Below are 19859 nucleotides of genomic sequence, written 5' to 3' on the forward strand. Positions count from 1 at the left end.
ATTCCCCAGGATGAGAGACAGTCAAACCTTCACATCCCTCCATAGCTTCTCTCCCTTGGCTCATTTTAAAGAGACTGCTGGAGTTGAACAATAGAAGCTTTATTCATTCCTCCAACTAGTATTTATTGAGTAACAACATGTCCCAGGTGCTGAGAATACAGTATTGATCATAATGTTTACAGTCAAGGGACTGAAGTAAGCAAGCAAGCTAACAAGTAGGCTTGATAGGCAGTGGCATGAAGGTGACCAGTGAGGGCTGTGATGAAGGGTGACAGGAGGCAGTGATATTTAAATTAAAACCTAAAGGATGAGAAGAAGCCCGTCCTGGAAAGAGATGGGGGAAGAGCAAGGCAGAACCGGAGAGGGGAAGGGGCAAGTGGAAAGGCCCTGTGTTTGGAAGGATTTGGTGTACTTGAGGAAGAGAGAGAAGGCCAATGTGGCAGCAAAATGTGTGGGGGGAGACTGACACAGATGAAGTTGGGGGGTAAGCAGGGGCCAGAAAACACAGGGTCTGGGGTTTATAACAACATGTTTGTTTTGATAATAAATGCCAGGGGTTTTAAACAATTGAGGGACATGGTCTGATGTGTATTTTTGAAAAATCACTCTGGCAGAAAATGTAGGGAAAATTTAGGTGTTTGTTTACATTTTCAAAAAAGTGTGCCTTGATGGGCTGGTTAGTATCACCTCATCTTAACTTGATGATTTATCATTGAAGAGAAAGATGACACCCACCTCTGTACTGACAAAGCCTCCTGTGGGAATTGGAGGTGTAGCCCAGACCTGTACCCCAACTGTGTGGGGAGTTCATTCTTTCCAAGGTGAGGGGTGCAGGAAACAGAGGGGTACAGGAAATGGGAGAAGATACTGAAGGTAGGAGAAGCTGGAGCAGCCAGTGAGGGTGTGAGAACAATCTTTTTAATGCACCTCAACATGAAGCTTGGGCCTTTGGAATCTCCCTTCCTGATCGTTCTGAGATGAGCTTTCTACTAAATCCCCTAAATCTAGATTTCCTTTCCTAATAAGTCTTAATGGATTATTGAACAGAACTCTCTAGATATCACTCACTTCCCAGTTGTATCTTGACTTTGGGAAGTTAAGCATGATTGGGATGACATAAAGTGTTCAAAAATGTTTGTGTGTGTCAATACTAGAGACCCAAGAGGAGTGTGACAAACGAATCTGACTAAGAATCGCCGGGTGATTGTCCTGGCCAGTGTGCTCTCCCAGCACTAGGCTCTAGGCAACACTTAGGAGGCTGACTTGCCATTAGGATGCTAACTCTACAGAATCTGCCCAGAAATACTATAAGAAGTGTCTGGGGAGGCTCCCCCCGGATCCTGCCATCTTTCCACGGTGCTTTTGCCATTTCCAAGCAGAAGGAGGCTGGAAGGCTTCCAAAGGAAAGCTAAACAGGAAGCATATAATTTCCAAGGAGCTGACGGATCACTTTCAATCAGACCGCTTGGCTCTCATAACATTTCCGAGCTCCTTCTCAGAGAAACACTCTCCCTCGTCAGCTAAGGCTCTGCTAAGAGGATTTACTCCCACGGTCTCACTTGGCAAAGCTACACAGAAGACTACTAAGTCTGCATCCCTAGGCTTCATTCTTCTCCATCATTCCAGAATCCAATTTTCAACTGCAGGTTTGTCATTTCCTGGATACCCCACCAATGTCTTTCAGTCAACGGGTCCCAAACCAACTCATCATCTTCCCCTCTCCTGGTTTCCCTGTTTCTGTTAATGGAATCACTGTTCCCTCTGCTACCCTGGCTGGAAACATCTGAGTCATCCTTGACTCATCCTTGTCTCTTATTCTCTAGAGCAAATCAACTGCCGAATCATGTAGTATCTATTTCCGTGATGTCACTTGAATTCATCCCCTCCTTCCTATTGCCGCCATCTCTCCTGGGTGTAGGCTCTCATTACTTCCCCCTCGACAGGAACATCCTCACTTTTCCCCTCACTAATAAGCCACCTCCGTACTGCTGCTGACATAAGGCTTCTCACACACAGACCGACCACATGGCTCTCGTAGCAGCAGCCCGCCGTGGTTCCCACATTAAATACAAACTGTCTTTTCACTTATAAGGCACCATTCCTTTTCTCATACTCCATGTTCAAGGGAAACTTACTAATTTCTGGCAGAGGGCATGACTCTTTTTTTCCTTCCTTGAACCCTCTCAATGAATGATCTCGTGGAAAAGTAAGATCGTCTTATATGACCAAATTCTGTATTTATGCAGTTATATGCTTGTTTTATCTCCTCAGGAGCGTCACTGTTGCTGTGTTATTTGCCTCACATAACACTGGAGCACATGCATGTACCCGGCGCTGTTCACCCATGTGAAAAAATTTAACTTTCATAACAATTCTAATTGTATCCTCCATTTTGCCGTTGACAAAACCGAAGCGCAGAGAAGCTGAGTAACGTGCTGAGCTTCCATTACTAATAAGTGACAGAGCCAGGATTCAAATGCACACAGTCTGGCCCCAGAGCCTGTGCTCTTAACCAAAGAACTCACATCATCTTTGTTACCTGCCTTCCTGATATCATAGTTGGGATTTAGCTAATGTTTTATAACTGAACTGAGGCGTAGGGCCTGTGTCCGTTAACGGTCAGAAATATCAATGGTAGGCTGAGTGTGCCAATGTAAGCTGATATCAGGAGCTGACTGAAGGTGTTTCCCAGGACATCACTGTGAAGACGAGAAACATCATTGTGCTATTTTTTCCTACTTATTCTTTTTTTTTTTTCTTATTCCAGTACATGGGCTGTATTGAAGTACTGCAGTCAATGAGGTCACTGGATTTTGGAATGAGAACCCAAGTTACAAGGTAAGAGAAAAAAAAAAATGGGAGAGGCTTTTCGGGCTGTAGTTTAAAGTCAGAATAGTTTCTCCCTGTAGGAATTTCATGCCAGCCTTCAAAGTCACCATGGGCTTTTACTTATGGCTGGAAGGTAGAACATAGCCCAGTGACCTCGGATGAGGGGCTCATCATGTGAAAGTCTTCCCAAAGGTGTGGTGGAGCGTCTGCATTCCATGTAAGAACTGAGAAGATGATGCGGTCATAGAAATACCTGGTTTTCCAGGTACGTAAAGTATTTACGAGCATGCCTAGATATTAACATTACAGGAGGTCAGACCTGTTGAAGAAGTGGCTGAAAAGAAGACCAGGGAAGAGCTTTCTGTATCAGAAAGCCTAAGTTCTCCCCATTTATGAGGCATAGAACCTGCTTGCTCCTTGTCTGAGTCTTCCTTCTCTGTGTACAGTGAGCTGTGTGGAATTGAACCAGGGGAGCCTTACCCAGCATAGGGGAAGAACCAAATTCATTATTATACAGAGCACAGGTCACAAGCAGATGTACAAGGCATGGGTCATTAAGGTCGAGTTCAAGGCAAGAATGGAAAAAGGAACAAGCAAGTGCCCAGACTGGTAACTGGGAGAATTGTGAGGTGAGAGGACTGGGTTGATGTGAGTGATTCAGGATGAAGCCTCGGGCATCTTTTCTACGTGGTGTCACCGTGTGTCTCCGGGACAAGGCACAGTGCCCATCTGCGTCTGTGGTTGCAGGCCACCCTTTCCAAAGGTGAATGTTCTCATTATGAAGTCAGGATAACTCTTCCTAATGCTCATCCCATGAAATTGTAGGCCTAGGAAAAGTGTCCTGTGGTTCAAAGTTTTGGGGAAAGGAATCACATTACTCTTTAGGAGAGTGGCAGTATATAAGAGAATATTAAAAACCCTGAGAAGTCCTGTGTAGCAGTTTAAAAAATTCTATCTCAAGATTGTCTAAACTTATTTGGCCCCAGAATCCTTTTTTTTCATGTAACATAAATGAACATCCCACGTATCCCTAGGGTTCCGTGAAATGCACTCTAGGAAATGATATTTTGGACTCACTAGGATGCATTCTAATCTGTCTTCCCAAATTTCTCACCAACCCCCAGTATTCCCTACGGGGCCACACAGATGAAATCTAATTCTACTTCTTTTGTACTCTTGGTGGCCACCCCAGTTCTGGGCACACGGAGAAGGCTCAGTGGAGATTATTGAATAAATGCATGATTCCACCTGATTACCTCCTGGGATTTGGAGATAGCTGTGTTTCTTCTCTTGAGTTTTCTCTTTTCCAATCTTAGTCCCTTCAACTATTCTTGCAGGTGGCCTCGTGTCTAGATGGCGTTCTCCCCTATTAGTCCTCCTTTGGATGTGTCCAGGCTTTATTGTCATCCCAATGATCCTTAACCTGGAGAAAACCCTTTCTCCAATCCTGAGCAGATTACAGATGGAAGGAAGAAGGTAGCTACCACAGGTGTCTGGAATGGGGACACCGGACAAAAGAATGCCCACTGTCCTTACCCAAGAATGACTGATTTTGTGTCCATTCATCTACTCATTGTCTTTCACTCCAATATTAATGGAGTGCCCATTAAGTGCCTGAAACTGTTCAAGAATTGAGGACGCAGAAGTCTCTGACCTCACGGAGTTTATGTTCTAGCTGGGGAAACAAGGCTATAGCAAGGAAACAAATAAGTATACAAAATAGTTTCATGTAGTAATAAGTGCCATTACTGTCATAATAAAATAGGGTAAGGGGATAGAGACGTAGGGGGTGGGCTTTTATTTTTTTATTTTTAAATTTTTAAAAAATTTGTGTGTAGTTGATACACCATGTCACACTAGTTTCAGGTGTGCAACATAGTGATTCAACTTCTCTCTACTTTATGCTGTGCTCACCTCAAGTGTAGCTACTATCTGTCTAGGGACTGAGCTTTTAAATTTTATTTCCTAGCTATAAAAATACTGTATGGCTACTTAGAGCATTTGGAAAATACAGGAAAGTATGAAAAAAAGAAAATCGCTCATCATCTCACCTAAGATAATGTCTACCAACATTTTGTGTTTTGGAATACCTTCCCGGTCTTTTTCATACGTGAACGTACAATGATTTTTGTAGAAAAATCTGGAAAATAGTTGATACTACTTCTATCATCTTGAGCATATCCCTGTTGCTAAATATTCAAAACTATCATTTATTGTAATAAAATATGCATAACATAAAATTTACCATCTTAATCATTTTTAAGTGCACGGCTCAGTAGCATTAAGGACATTCATGTTGTTGTGCAACCATTACTAGCATCCATTTCCAGAACTTTCTCATCTTCCCAGATTGAAACTCTGTGCTCATTAAATAGTAACACCTCATTCCCTCCTCCCACAGCCCATGGCAACCACCATTCTACTTTCCGGGTCTATAAATTTGGCTACTCTGGGTACCTCTTGTAAGTGGATCATGTAGTGTTTGTCCTTTTGTGACTGATTTATTTCATTTAGTACAATGTCCTTAAGGTTTCGAACAAGACCAAACAGTATAACTGTTTTGAAGGCATTTGGTGTGTATTGCTAAATTATGCTGCTGAAGAATTGACTACTTGACAGTCTTCTCTCAGCCATGTAGTATCTTATTTTCAGTATCAATTTTTTAAATCTTTGTGAACTGGGAAGTTTATATTTTCCTATTATTTAGTAAATGGTAAAAGATTATTTTTTTCTCTGCCATGAAGATTCAGTGTATAACTAATGTACACACCCAAGGGAAGGAGTCCGGCATGATATCTGGATGTTAGTCTTTGTAGATGTGTCCCTGTGTGATTCAAGCATGGCACTTTGTACTCTGGGGAGATGTGTGCAGGCTCGAGGATTTCTCTACAATCTCCAATTCATGCCCCGTTTCCCAAATATTTACTGTTCTTCCTTCTCTTTTAATTTTTCTGTCTTTATCTCCTTCTCCTCTCCTTCTCTCTCAACTTATATGTGTTTTGACATTTGGCCACCTTTCAAGTTGCATTGTTACCAATTATCTTGGATGTTATCATTAAAACATTAGATTTAGTCAGGTTTCAAGTTATTTTAAATTTAAAGTTCACGTATTCGCAAAGTTTCATTTAACTCATAATCCTACTCAATTCGAGAGGAAAGATTTCACTGGACTGGTTAGAATGCCAAAAGAAAGAACTTTATTTTGTGCAACCACGGCTATCTTCTTACCCTCACCATCAAACAAACATAAACATAGTCAACCAGGTGTGAATGCTGATGAAGTAGTGTATCTAATTGCCACCATAGATACAAACGATGATATTTCAGGCTGATGTCCCACCCATGATAAATGGTCTCGCCATCTCTAAATTAGTTAATACATTATTCCAGACAATGGGAAACAGCAATGGGAAATTCCTGATGATCAAGAGGGAGCCACGATTAAGATCTAACAAGTGGGTCAGCATTTGAAACAGAGAAGAAAGGTGGAGTAGAATTCTTATCTTCATGACAGAATTTTTTGCCAATTGTTTGAGGGCTGAATCCACAGGATTTCTAGAACACAGAGAGTACTCAAATAGAGCAGAGAAAAAAGAAAAGGACAAGAGGCCTTTCACTTTCTCAGCAGTTCCGTGGATCATACCCCTTTCAAAGCGTCTATCACACCCCTCCAGATTTAGTCCCCAAAGGAGCTCCGTGGGTGGCTTCTACTGTTGTTCTGCCGCTAATTCTCACCCAGACATTTATCCTCTTGACTGATTTAGGACCAGGTCTCAGTTTTTAGTAACCAGGTATTCATGCAACAGCGCAAAGGAGGAGTTTTTCCTGATAGAAAAGAGAAACAAGATCATTAGGACAACAAAGGCTCACCGCCACAGTTGTCTTTAAAATGTCTAGAGAACAGTATCAAGAGGAAATAAGAGAAAGGGAAAGTGAAAATCATGCTGAAGAGGATATAGTCATTTGCTCTCTTCTAAAAGAGTTTCTGTCTTGGTTTTTAAAACAAAGCTAAAGAAAACAAAATACCCCATTCGATCTAAGTCAGGTGCACACACACACACACACACACACACGCATACACACTCACACAAAATAAGTTAGGTCACTAAAACCTGAAGCCCGTTTTCCCTCCTTTGAGTAAACATCTAGATCATGCAAAGAAGAAAAAAAAAATCTTCCCTCTCTCCCTGAGGGTGCCTCCTTCTTTGTGTCTAAGGTGGGAACCTGCCTCAGATACCAAAGGAGGGATAAACACACTTCGGGGTAAACCCAATGAGTGGAGCTGGTGCGACAGGACTTGACTGTCAATCCTAAAGAACAGAACTTCATAGGAAACTGTCGAGGGGACATTAGTTCTTCACATTCATCACAGGGCATCGTTTATTTCAAGGGGCAGGGCTCACTGCTGGTGGGAGGGACCTCAAGATCATTGTCTTACTACTCTGTCCTCTTCCTGTATTTACTGTCTTGTGTTTGTAACTCGTATTTGGTAATGAAATCAGCCAGGCTAAGCACGAGACACCCAGCACAGGATCTGCCCACACCAGGCTCCAGGACAGCTGGGAAGCGGCAGCTGGCCGCGGGGTTGCCTCATTCCTGTGACTGCCATCCCTGGGGGTCTATGAAGTTGAATGTGGAGCTCTTAGACAATGGGTGGTAAATGCTCCCATTTTAGGGTCCTGGCTTCGGATTCATTTTCTCTAGTTGATCGTAAGGGGCTGCACATCATGAATTAATTTATCTGCTCCATTCCATTCCATTCCACGGGGGCAGAAAAACCTTGAGCAGCGCTGGTTTTTGAACTGTGGCTGTAGACACGAAGCAGGCTATTTGTGTGATTTGGTACTGGGTAAAGCAATGAGGAAGCAGAGATCGTAACTCAGAGGATATTGTAATTGGACTAATTTCCTGTTTGTGAAACGTTACTGCTAATGAACAGTGATTCTGCAAATTTAATTCACTATCTTGAAATTTTGATTCTTTGGCTCCAACAGGACGTTAAAGGCAGTTCTTCAGAGACAAATGCATAGCGCGTGCGTGTGCGTGCGTGTGTGTTAACAGCCATTTGATGCAAAGCCGATCCATGATGCAGCCGAACATTTACATAAAGGCCTGTGTTTGTGGTTTCTAAGGCATGTGACCATGAGGAGGGAAGTATTCGTGGAGGTCAAATATCTGTATGTTTGGTGGCTAAATTAAGATATCTGTTTGAAAATAGGCTGGGATTTATCTAAATGCCCTGAGGATTCGAGGGACGAGATCAGTCGCAGCTACCCAGGGATAAGATACGTGTCTCTGTATAAAACTTGGAGTAGCTGGGGCACCTCAGTGGCACAGTCCGTTAAGCGTCCGTTTCTTGGTTTCTGTTCAGGTTGTGATCTCAGGGTCGTGGGATTGAGCCCCGACTCGGGCTCCACGCTCAACCCAGAGTCTGCTAACGTTTCTCTCTCCCCCTCTGTCCTCACCCCCACTCTCTCTCTCTCAAATAAATCAATCAGTCTTTAAAAAACGAAACAAAACACTTAGAGTAACTGCACTGAATCTGGTGTGTGGGTTCTTTGCTGATTTCTGAGGAGACCATGGGAGTCAGTAGGATTGTAGCCCACGCGGCATACAAAACACACACCGCCAATGTGGGCAGAAAACAGAGTCTCTTCACTTGCTGTGCAAGGAGACATTCCTCAAGGAAGAGGTTTACTGAGAGTGGTAAGGAGGAAAAACATCAGGAGTTTTTAAGTTCTAGTTTATGGTGGTCACACTAAGGCTTGAAACCAAGCCCTCTGGCTGAGAGGGAATGTACGTAATTAGATAAAACAAGCACCATTGTTCAGCGATCAGGAAAGAACGTTAGGACCCCAGTAAGGGTCCAGGGTCCCAGAGTCAAGGTTTATAACCTTTACCAGCTGGTGAGAACAGCTACAATAAAACCTAACAGTCAAATACTCTTCGGCAAGCACTGATTTAAGTGGAAGTACTTCCTGTCACACACGTGTAGATGGCAGGAAGCTCTTGCTGGAGGTTTTGAGTGGTGTGTGTGTGTGTGGACAGTGACTGTCTCTTCTAGTGTCAAGTTTCACAGCTCTCCAGTTCCTCACAACCTATTTAGGACTGAGATCTCATTTCTCAGATATCTGAGATGAAATAGTCAATTAAAGTCCTTTTAGAAGACTCCAAAGATCTAGTAATAAAAAAAAATGTCTCCAAGCATTGGGAAGGGGTCTGATAGCATGACAGAGTCAAGTGAAGGGAGAGAGGGTATGAAAGTCGATGGCACTGTTTTGCTCAGTCGTTAGTGCAATGTCTTTCACATGTGGGTGCACGGTTACTATTTGCGTGAACAGGTGTAAGACAACCCACAGAATAAGAACAATATATTCAAATCATATATTTGATAAAGGGTTAATCTCCAGACTATATGAAGGACTTATACAACGCAACAACACCAAAAAACAAACAACTTTAGGAAAAAGTGGGCAAAGGACTTGAACAGACATTTCTCCAAAGAAGACATCCAAATAAGCACATGAAAAGATGCTCAATGTCACTAATCTTTAGGAAAATGCAAATCAAAACGCAATGAGATTGCACTGCACACTCATTAGAATGACTGTTATTTAAAACACACCTACACAAATCCACAAAACAGAAAATAACAAATCTTAGCAGGGTGTGGAGAAATTAGGAACTCTTGTGCATTCTTGGTGGCAATGTAAAATGGTGCAGCCACTAGGGAAAACAGCATGGGAGTTTCTAAAAATATTAAAAATAGAATTACCATATGATCCAGCAATTCCATTTCTGGGTATAGTTCTAAATGACTAGAAAACAGCGACTCAGGGGGCGCCTGGGTGGCACAGCGGTTAAGCGTCTGCCTTCGGCTCAGGGTGTGATCCCGGCGTTATGGGATCGAGCCCCACATCAGGCTCCTCCACTATGAGCCTGCTTCTTCCTCTCCCACTCCCCCTGCTTGTGTTCCCTCTCTCGCTGGCTGTCTCTCTCTCTGTCGAATAAATAAATAAAATCTTAAAAAAAAAAAACAACAACAGCGACTCAGATATTTGTTCATCCATGGTCAGAGAATCATGATTCACCAAACACAAAAGGTGGGAGCAACCCAAGTGTCCACTGATGGACAAATAGATAAACTAAATGTGAGACACACACATACACACACTGGAATATTAGCTTTAAAAAAAGAACACCCTGCCCGTTGTGACAACATGCGTGAACCTGGAAGGCATTATGCCGAGTGAAATAAGCCAGAGAAAGACAAACATGGGGAATCTTAAAAAAAAAAAAAAAAAAAAAAAAAGTGGAACAACAGAAAGTCTAACTCATAGAAGCAGGATAGAATGGTAGTTGCTGGGGTTTGGGGGTTGGGAAATGGGGAGATGTTGGCAAAAGGGCGCCAACTTTTAATTTTAAGATGATCAACGTCTGAGGATCTAATGCAGAGCATGGTGACTATGGCTGATAACACTGTATTGTATAATCGAAATTTGCTGAGACTAGATCTTAAGTATTTTCATACACACAGACACACACGAAAGTTAAATACGGGAGGTGACAGATGTGTTAATTAGCTTGATTATGGGAGTCCTTTCACAATGTCTATGTAAATCAAATCATCACATTGTACCCTTAAAAATATGACAATTTTATTTGTCAACGATACCTCAATAAAGTGAGGAAATTGGTACACGCTACAACCTGAATGAGCCGTGTCTTCATCTGTTTGGGCTGCTGTAACAAGATACCACACACTCGGTAGTTTAGAAACAACAGATACTAATTTTTCACAGTTCTGAAGTCTGGATGGCTGAGATCAGGGTGATAGCATGGTTGGGTGAGGGCCCTTTTCTGAATCACAGACTTACTGTATTGCGAAAGGGGCTGGGAGCTCGGTGATATCTCTTTAGTAAGAGCATTAATCTCCTTCATGAAAGCTCCATCCTCCTGACAAAATTACTTCCCAAAGACCCCACCTACTCCTACCATTCATTGCCTTTGGGGATTGAGATTGCAACATGCAAATTTTGGGAAGACACCACCATTCAGATCATAGCAAACCTTGACGATATTATGCAAAGTAAAATAAGCCAGTCACCAAGGGACAGATACTGTGTGATATCACTTACACAAAGTACCTGGAGTTGTCGGATCCAGAGACAGGAAGTAGAGTGGTGGTTGCCAGGGGCGGGGGTGGTTGTCAGGGAGTCGGTGCTTAGTGGGGACGGAGTTTCAGTTTGGAAGTTGAAGAGTTCTGGAGATGGGTGGGGGTGATCATTGCACAACGAAGTGAATGCACTTAATGCCACTGAACCGTACACTTAAAAACAGTCACAATGGCAAACTTTATGATTATGTGTATTTTACTATAATTTTTTTAAAGTACAGTTACTAGGTAGATGAGTTATATTTTGGGAATACTCAGTATGGTGTAAGTGAATTGTATGTTGTTGAAAGCCAGTAGGAGAAGGATAACTGAAGCTTCAGGGCTTGAGTTTCCAGCAGGTCCTCAGCCAAGAGAATTTGGTAAGGGGGCAGAGTGGCTTCTTCTATTTTCGTGACAAAGAAACCCAACCAAAAGCCACACTGGCTGAAAGGGCTGCTAGAGGACAAGAGGCAAGAGTAGATACCAATAGCTAACGCTTGTTTCCCACTGCACAGTGGTCTATTTTGAACTGCACAAACACCCTGAGAGGAGGGTACTCGAATTCCCCAATTTAAAGCAGGGGAAGCTGAGGCTCAGAGAGGGTAAGTGACCATCCCAAGCCCACACAGCTCTTTTGCTGGAGTTCAAACCCAAGTACTCTCACTCCATATCCTGCCCCTACAGTACTTAATGTTTCCTAGTGACATTGCTTTGAAGCTAAGAAACTGCTCTTTTAGCCGTGAATAGATTAAGATGGTGGGGGACCATTGAGAGAATAACAGCAGGCCTGAGTCATCTTTAAAAATCACTTCTAAGTGAGAGAACAGCAGCGCAGCTATGATCTTCGTCACCGATGTCAATCCTCTGTGGGTCATCTCATTTTAACATTTTGTCACTGTTTACAGTGGAAAAAAATTTTTTTTTTCTGATTGCAAAAAGTAAATCTGACTTATTGTGGGAACTGGAAAGTAGGGCAAAATAAAAGAGAAAACCAGACAACTCACTGGAGATAACCAAGAGGAACAGTTTGGTCTAAGGGTTTTCCTGTCATATGTTTAATACCTAAAGTGAAAGTGTATAATGCTTATTGATTTGTTGGGTGTTTTTGTCACTTGCTGTGCACATTTTCTAGGTCGTGAAGTATTGCTTTGACCTGAGCTTTCAGGTGGGAGAAATCATTTTAAGTGCATCTACTTGTCATAGGTATATTTATGAAGAGTCCTTTTGCTTTAAATAACAGAAAATGACTCTGCCTAGTTTAAGCCCAAAGGGGGGTTTCCTGAAGGGATATTGGGGCAGCTCATGGAAACTGGAAAACCATGAGCAAACTAGTAGAAGGTCAGGGGTCTGGGGTCCTGAGCCCCCAGCAGGAGGACTCCAGAGATTCCCCATCTTTGGTTCTCTAGGTTCCAAATATCAAATTCCCAGGGGAGACGGTGCTTGGGACCTAATCCTGCACTCATCACTTTTGGCCAGGACAGAGTTGCATGATGAAAATACAGTACTTCCATAATAATCACATATTGGGAAGTGGAGTGGCTGGGGAGAAGGAAGAAGAACAGAAAAAGCAGGAGGAGAAAGAGGCTTACGAGATGGAAGTAGTTGACGCAGTAAAACATTGACTTCTTCCTCATAGGGAAAGGAAGACATTAGCTCAATTTCCTTGGACACCTTTAAAAAAAGAAGATTGGCACTATTTAAATCATCCCCAAAATGCTCTACTAAATCCAAGGTTTGCTAAATTGCTAATCGAATGTCTCATGTTATTATAGCTAGTGCATTAATTTTAGAACATAATTCAATTAAGCTGTATTTTTGTGGGTGACAAACTTTGAGACTACATGTATAGGTATTGTGTATGTTTATTTCCCTTTTATAGGACTTAGGGCAGTGGGGTTTGGTGTTTTTTTTTTTTTTTTTGGAATTTTTTTTATTATGTTCCATTAGCCAACATATCATTCGTTCTTGACGCAGTGTTCCACGGTTCATTAGTTGCATATAACACCCAGTGCTCATCAACAGCAGTGTTTTAATGCTTCAGATATTTATAGAGGTTTGTAAAATGGTCATTCTTTTTGTTCCATGACAAGTTGTTTACAGTATCTGTATTTTATTTGTGGAGGAGTCTTTGGTCAGGAATGAAACTCCCAATTATAGCATCTTTTCCATGGAAAATGTGATCCACTTTATGAAGCAGTTTCTAAAAATATGTTGCAACTAAAACCGGGGCCTGCTAATTTGTCCATATGAGTCTATAGAAACTTACAGGTAGGCAGATGTTATCACACAAACACAGACACACGCAAGCACACACTCTCAGAAGGGTCGTATGTACACATGTACTGAGCCAAGTGAGAAGGGTTAGCTGCCCATGTCTAAATATGGATGGTAGAGGGTGGCCTCACGTGTTTTGAGGAGGAACAAATTAATTCAGAGCTTAAAATGCATGAATGTGAAAGTCTATGCATTTTGGGGAGACCCCAGTGTTTTTAGCTCCAATTGTTGAGTGCAATAGCTTTCTGCAGTGATTTTTTCCCCTAGGCCTCCTTTACTGTGCAGAGCCAGATGAGAAGGCATTTGAGTATCTCCCTTTTGTAGCCCTTTTTGGTTTCCTATTGAAGTCAGAACTGAATTTGTAGCACCCCAAGCATTGTCAATTATAGTCAGTGCAAATGTTCTTCAGGAGCAAGAGAATAGATTTCTAATTTTGATTTTGACAGACACACTGGTCTGAAGCATTTAACAGTGCAAGTAGAATAGGCTTTTTGAACCAGTGTTCCTAGAAACACCAAGGCTGTAGCTTCATGGAAGCATCTTGAAAAAGCTCAGAGTGCATCCCAGACTGTGTCTGGCCCAGAAGGGGTTGGGTCCCCTGTGGTTCTACTTCAATGGACTAATCATAAGAGCTCCATCATCTGTCATCTTTGGGTTTGAAGGGTCTTGTGGAAGCCTGGTTCATAGCCCTGGCAGGTTTCAAAGGCACAGTGCCTAAGATATAGTTGGATCAATAAGTATTTATTGATTAAGAGAGAGGTTTCTTCTCTCCTCAGGTCTTCTCAGGCCTAATCACAGATCTTGAGGTGACTCTGGAGGACTTGAAAGCTACATGGTCACTGCTGGTAGGCAGAGGAAAGCAGAAAAGACCTAGAGAATCTACCAACATGGAATCTGGCATCCTAAATGAGGTCAGATTCCAGAATGAGGATCTCTCAGACAATTGGGTCAGGCCCCTAGCTCCAAGGCAGAATGCTTGGCACATGGACACCATTCATATATATTGCTAAACAAAGGAATAAAAATAAATTCACTGAAGATACTCAGTTCGGTTCAAAGACCCTTGGGGCTCAAGGAGTTGATTCAGATGAAGAGAAAGATTTCTCAATCCCCATGGAACTGGTTTCAGCCTCTTTCTAGTTTCAACTGTTAGCAAGCAGTCTACAAAATAGTTCATGATTAAGTAATAGCTACTATCATCAGCACTGTCATCATCACAAAAGTTGACATTTGTAAAATAGATATCACTATTAATCTTATTTTGCCCATGAGGATACCGAGACTTAGAGAAATTATGGAATTCACCGAGGTCACCTAGCACGTTACTAAGTGGTGGCACCAGAAACCAGATCTGCCTGAATGTTTGTACTTGCCTTCATCAAAATGAGAGAACTTTAAGGAACAAAGCTCAGGGAAATGCTGAAAGCCAGAAGTGGCAGAGTAAGGAAGTGTTGAGTCCTCAGTTTGGAATGTGGCCTGGATTCAATATGCCAGATCCTTATTTGTGAGTTCTCTCCGGAAGGGCCTTCATAATGATAATCACAAATCTGTAGGTGAGGATACTTTTAGTGATGTTTTCTGATCTCTACTAAGGACAGATAAAGATTGTGTCAGACAGTGGTTCTCAGACTTCAGCATGCAAGGGAATCTGTCACTTGGAGGACTTGCTGAAACATGTTGTACCCCAGTCTCAGAGCTTTTGATTCAAGAATTTGCATGCCTATCAAGTTCCCAGGTTTTGCTGATGCTGCTGGTCTGGGAACCACCCTTTGAGAACCATAGGTAGAAGGGAAGCCTGGCCTGTGGTTTCAAAACGAGGTTTACGGTTGGGCCATGGATCATATGGAAACCCCTTAATTTTGAAAACGTGTTTCTCCAGAAAATCCCCCAAAGCATCTGGAGGTTTTTATTGTTGTTCTGTTTTTGTTTTTAAGAAAAGGGCAAAGCCTGGGGAATGCCGGCGCAGCGAGTTCTAATTTTGCTGTATGTATGTGTATATACAGCCGGGAAAATCAATGATGCAGTTCCTTTTGGGAAGAGTGAGCCAGATGGAAGGCACTCAAAATTCATTAAAAACTAATCTCAGCATGAAAGAGTCCTTTCTTTGATAAAAAGAGAGCTTTGTGGCCAAAGGAAAGGCAGGACAGTTGGTGCGTGTCTCCACCTGCCAGGCAGGCTTGTTCCATGCCCTACTGGTATTCTCCTTAGGAAAACTGAGAATTGCCTCACAGAGGAAGTGTGCAGCTCTGACCCCTTTAATTAAACATGAGTTGTAGCTTGTGAGAGCTGCACCTACTCTATGAAAATGGGTGCTTTCATGTATGATTGAACAATACAAGGGTGGATCTTTTTGATCCAGATTATCTGAGCCACTAATGAGAATTTCTCTGAAAATAATCTTTTTCCACTGTCATCTGTGACAACACAGATTGTGAAAAAAAAAGGACATGCTCTAGTTAAGTGTGTATGCCAATGTCAGGTGGCATCATTCTGGCTGCAGCTCACGAGCAGGGCTGAGGCTGGATGTAGAAACAGACTCAGGTGGAGAGCTAAATGCAGAGGCTTAGTGGGTGGGCTCTCAGGATCCGCAGGTGAGGGAGTGAGGGTTGCAGCACCGGGCGGGGGGTGGGGGATGTTGACCAGCGATGCCATCTCAACAAAGGCCTGAGCAGATCTCATAGGTAAAGAGGCCAGGCCTTGGAACTTTGTATTGACCTGTCACTGGATGCCCGCTATCTCTGGAGAGGGGACGTAACCGTGGGCAAGGCAATTGCCTTAAGGAGAAGACAGTTTCTGGGGAAGGAACTTAGCCTTGAGCCATTAGCAGTGAACACTCCAGCAATAGGGGCAATGAGTACCTCTGTGCTGAAGGGGGAGCTGGACAAAGGGATCTCACCATGATTCAGTGCCACGGAGCTGTCTAAACATTTACGCGTTCTGCCTTTGCAGAAACTTGTACTGTCCATTATTAGTTGCATAACAGGCATGATCGGACCTCTTCTCCAACATATTATTTATAGCACCCCAGTTATAACACGGAGGATGCTCTGCTGGGAACTAGGCATTGTAAAAGCAGGTGACACCCATTCCTTAAAGCAGACGACATTATAAGGATAAAGCACTGACTTGCTCAGGGTCACAGAACTTGTGAGAGCTTAGCTACTTTTGGAACTTTGGCTGTGTGCTTGCAGAGCCCACGGAACAAGCCTTTTTCTAGGTTCTGTTTTCATGTGGAAGAGGAGTTAGAGATAAATTAAAGCCCTTAACATTTTTTCCTTTTAACACATTTACTATAATTTTGCGCTTGCATTTACTTCTGTATTCCTTCATGTCCTTGGCACTGGGTAATGCACATGGCATCACTTAATGAAGGTTAGTTGATATTAAAACAAAACAAAAAAGAATTTCAGTTCCCCGCTTTCTCCACTGAGTGCTGGTAGGAGGCACAAAGAATGGAAGATGATAATTCACAGTTTGTAAAAGGAATTCCATAATTCTTATATGTATACCAAAGACCCACCTCTTATAAAACCCAGCTTCTTGTACCAAGAAACAGTAAGACCGAGTCCAAAATATATATAAATAATTTTTGTAAAGATTAAAAGTTTGTGCTCTAATAGGTTTTCCATAGCTGACCATGACCCCAATGGCTCTAACGTTCATTTTTGGTTTGCTCCAGAAGAAGGGTCAGCGAACCACAGCGTGAGGGCCTAATTCAGCCTACTACCTGATTTTGATTTTTGCCACCTTGTGACCCAAAAATGGTTTTGACCTTTTTAAATGGTTCAGGAAAAAAAAAATCAAAAGAAGACTATTTCATGACACGTGAAAATTATGTGGAATTCAGATTGCAGTGTCCGTAAGTGTTATCATCACACGATCACGCCCATTCATTTGTATATTGTCTGTGGCTGCTTTCCTAGCTACAACTGCAGAGTTGAGTAGTTGTGACAGAGACCGTATGGCCAGCAAAGCCTAACGTTTTTACTGTCTGGCCCTTTAGTGGAAAGGCACGCCAACTGCTGCTGTTAAGAGACTCTCAACGTTAGCTCTGTTAGAAACACTTGAGGGAGCTTTTAAACCTCCCCGTCTCCAGGCCCCACCCTGGACCAATTAAAGCAGTCTGGAGCTGAGACCCTGTCTTCAGGATTTGTTAAAGCTCCCTTGTGTTTCCCCAGTGTGTGGCCAAGGTTGAGAACCACCACCTAGAGCATGAAGGCATTTGGAAGGACAGGTGCACGAGGTCTTTCGGCATCCAGGCTGCCAGATGGGAGGGAGAATGCAGGTCACTCATCACCGCCTGTGTGTTCCGGGGGCAATGACAGCAAAGATGTTCAGGACCTCCAGATGCCCTCTGGTGAAAGCCCTTCCCACAAGGAGCTTGGCAGGGTTGAAGGAGAAGGGGGAGACGAGAGGATTATACCAAATATCTAGCCCAGCATATTGAATGACTGAGTTGAAGAGAGATTTCCCCCCAAATGGAACACCATCCCTACCCTAGTTGCTAGGAGTGGGTGACCTAATTCCTTAGCATCCACTAGCACAACCGTTTGGCTGAAACTGCAGAATGTAGAACCAGGTATCCTGTGCAGTGAGACCAACAGAAGTTTTAATCAACTGCGTGGTGCATGGACTGATCTGCTTCAGAACCACCTGGAGACTCCAGAGTCCCACTCCAGACCTATAGAGTTAAAATCTCCAGGCATAGTCCCAGGAATCTACATTTTAACCAGCATCCTAGATTTTTAAGGACTTTATTATTATTATTATTATTATTTTTTAAATAATAATTTTTATTATGTTATGTTAGTCACCATACAGTACATCCTTAGTTTTTGATGTAGTGTTCCATGATTCATTGTTTGCGTATAACACCCAGTGCTCCATGCAACACGTGCCCTCCTTAATACCCATCACCTGCCTATCCCAGTCCCCCACACCCTCCCCTCTGAAGCCCTCAGTTTCCCAGAGTCCATAGTCTTTCGTGGTTCATTCCCCTTCTGTTTACCCCCCCTTCATTCTTCCCTTCCTTCTCCTACTGATCTTCCTGCTATTTCTTATGTTCCATAAATGAGTGAAACCATATGATAATTGTCTTTCTCTGCTTGACGTATTTCACTTAGCATAATCTCCTCCAGTCCCGTCCATGATGCTGCAAATGTTGGGTAATCGTTCTTTCTGATGGCTGAGTAATAGTCCATTGTATATAGGGACCACATCTTCTTATAGATTTTCAAGGACTTTAAAGTTTAATCACTACCTACTTAAACGGTTATGCTGTTGAATTTTTAGCAGATATGCAGGCATTAGCTGTCCTACCATTATTTGCCACAGTGGACTCAATGGGCTAGGCCAGTATGGATTCCTCTGAAGTGGGCACACACATGAAAAAAAAGAGGGACTTACCAAGTAAGATCTATAATATATATATGCCAAATGGCCTTTCAAATAACCAGAGTTATTTTTTTAAAAAAACACTGGAAAACAGTGTCGAGGTCCCTTAAAAAGTTAAAAAATTGAACTACCCTATGACCCAGCCATTGCACTACTGGGTTTTTACCCCAAAGATACAGACGTAGTGAAGAGAAGGGCCATATGTACGCCAATGTTCATAGCAGCATTGTCCACAATAGCTAAATTGTGGAAGGAGCCGAGATGCCCTTCAACAGATGACTGGATTAAGAAGATGTGGTCCATATATACAATGGAATATTACTCAGCTATCAGAAAGAACGAGTTCTCAACATTTGCTACAACATGGACGGCACTGGAGGAGATAATGCTAAGTGAAATAAGTCAAGCAGAGAAAGACAATTATCATATGATTTCTCTCATCTATGGAACATAAGAACTAGGGAGATCGGTAGGGGAAGAAAGGGATAAAGAAAGGGGGGTAATCAGAAGGGGGAATGAAGCATGAGAGACTATGGACTCTGAGAAACAAACTGAGGGCCTCAGAGGGGAGGGGGGTGGCGGAATGGGATAGGCTGGTGATGGGTAGTAAGGAGGGCACATATTGCATGGTGCACTGGGAGTTATACACAACTAATGAATCATCGAGCCTTACATCGGAAACCGGGGATGTACTGTATGGTGACTAACATCATATAATAAAAAAACATTAAAAAAACCAGTGTGGAAGTCATATACTCATTCTATCAATTTCTGTCTTGCTCACTAGTATAGATCCTCACTGGCAAACTGTTTGAAAAATCTTAAATGGTGCCAATCTTCTTTCTTTGAAGACAGGCCTACTTTTTGGAAGTAGACGAACGTCCTTCGGAGTGAAATAGGGTGGATAAAGTGGATGGTTAAGCTGTAGGTGACTTCACTCTTTCACTCCCAAAGACACGCCTTCGTCATATTTTGAATATTTTGCCCAAAACAAGCGTGGTTTTAGAAAAGCCCAGTTTATCCCAAAGTAATAGAAAACAGTTTTTTGGATTTACAAATTTCAGGGTGTTTTGTATGATATCAACCCCATTTCTCTCTTGTCGTTTTCTTTTTTTCTTTTTTTTTTTTTTTAAGATTTTATTTATTTATTCGACAGAGATAGAGACAGCCAGCGAGAGAGGGAACACAAGCAGGGGGAGTGGGAGAG

General features: G+C 42.5%; 1 protein-coding gene across 1 annotated transcript in view; it reads left to right on the forward strand.

Moving 5' to 3' along the window:
- The window catches only part of SHC4 (SHC adaptor protein 4), a 139273-nt gene that overhangs the window by 37315 nt on the left and 82099 nt on the right, over positions 1 to 19859 (forward strand). The window contains exon 2 of the mRNA XM_008705936.2: positions 2768 to 2838. Within this exon, the coding sequence (XP_008704158.1) occupies positions 2768 to 2838 (71 nt within the window). The remainder of the gene's footprint in view (positions 1 to 2767; positions 2839 to 19859) is intronic.

This window comes from Ursus maritimus, unplaced genomic scaffold, assembly GCF_017311325.1.
Source record: "Ursus maritimus isolate PB19 unplaced genomic scaffold, ASM1731132v1 scaffold_35, whole genome shotgun sequence".
NCBI classification, from domain to species: Eukaryota; Metazoa; Chordata; class Mammalia; order Carnivora; family Ursidae; genus Ursus; species Ursus maritimus.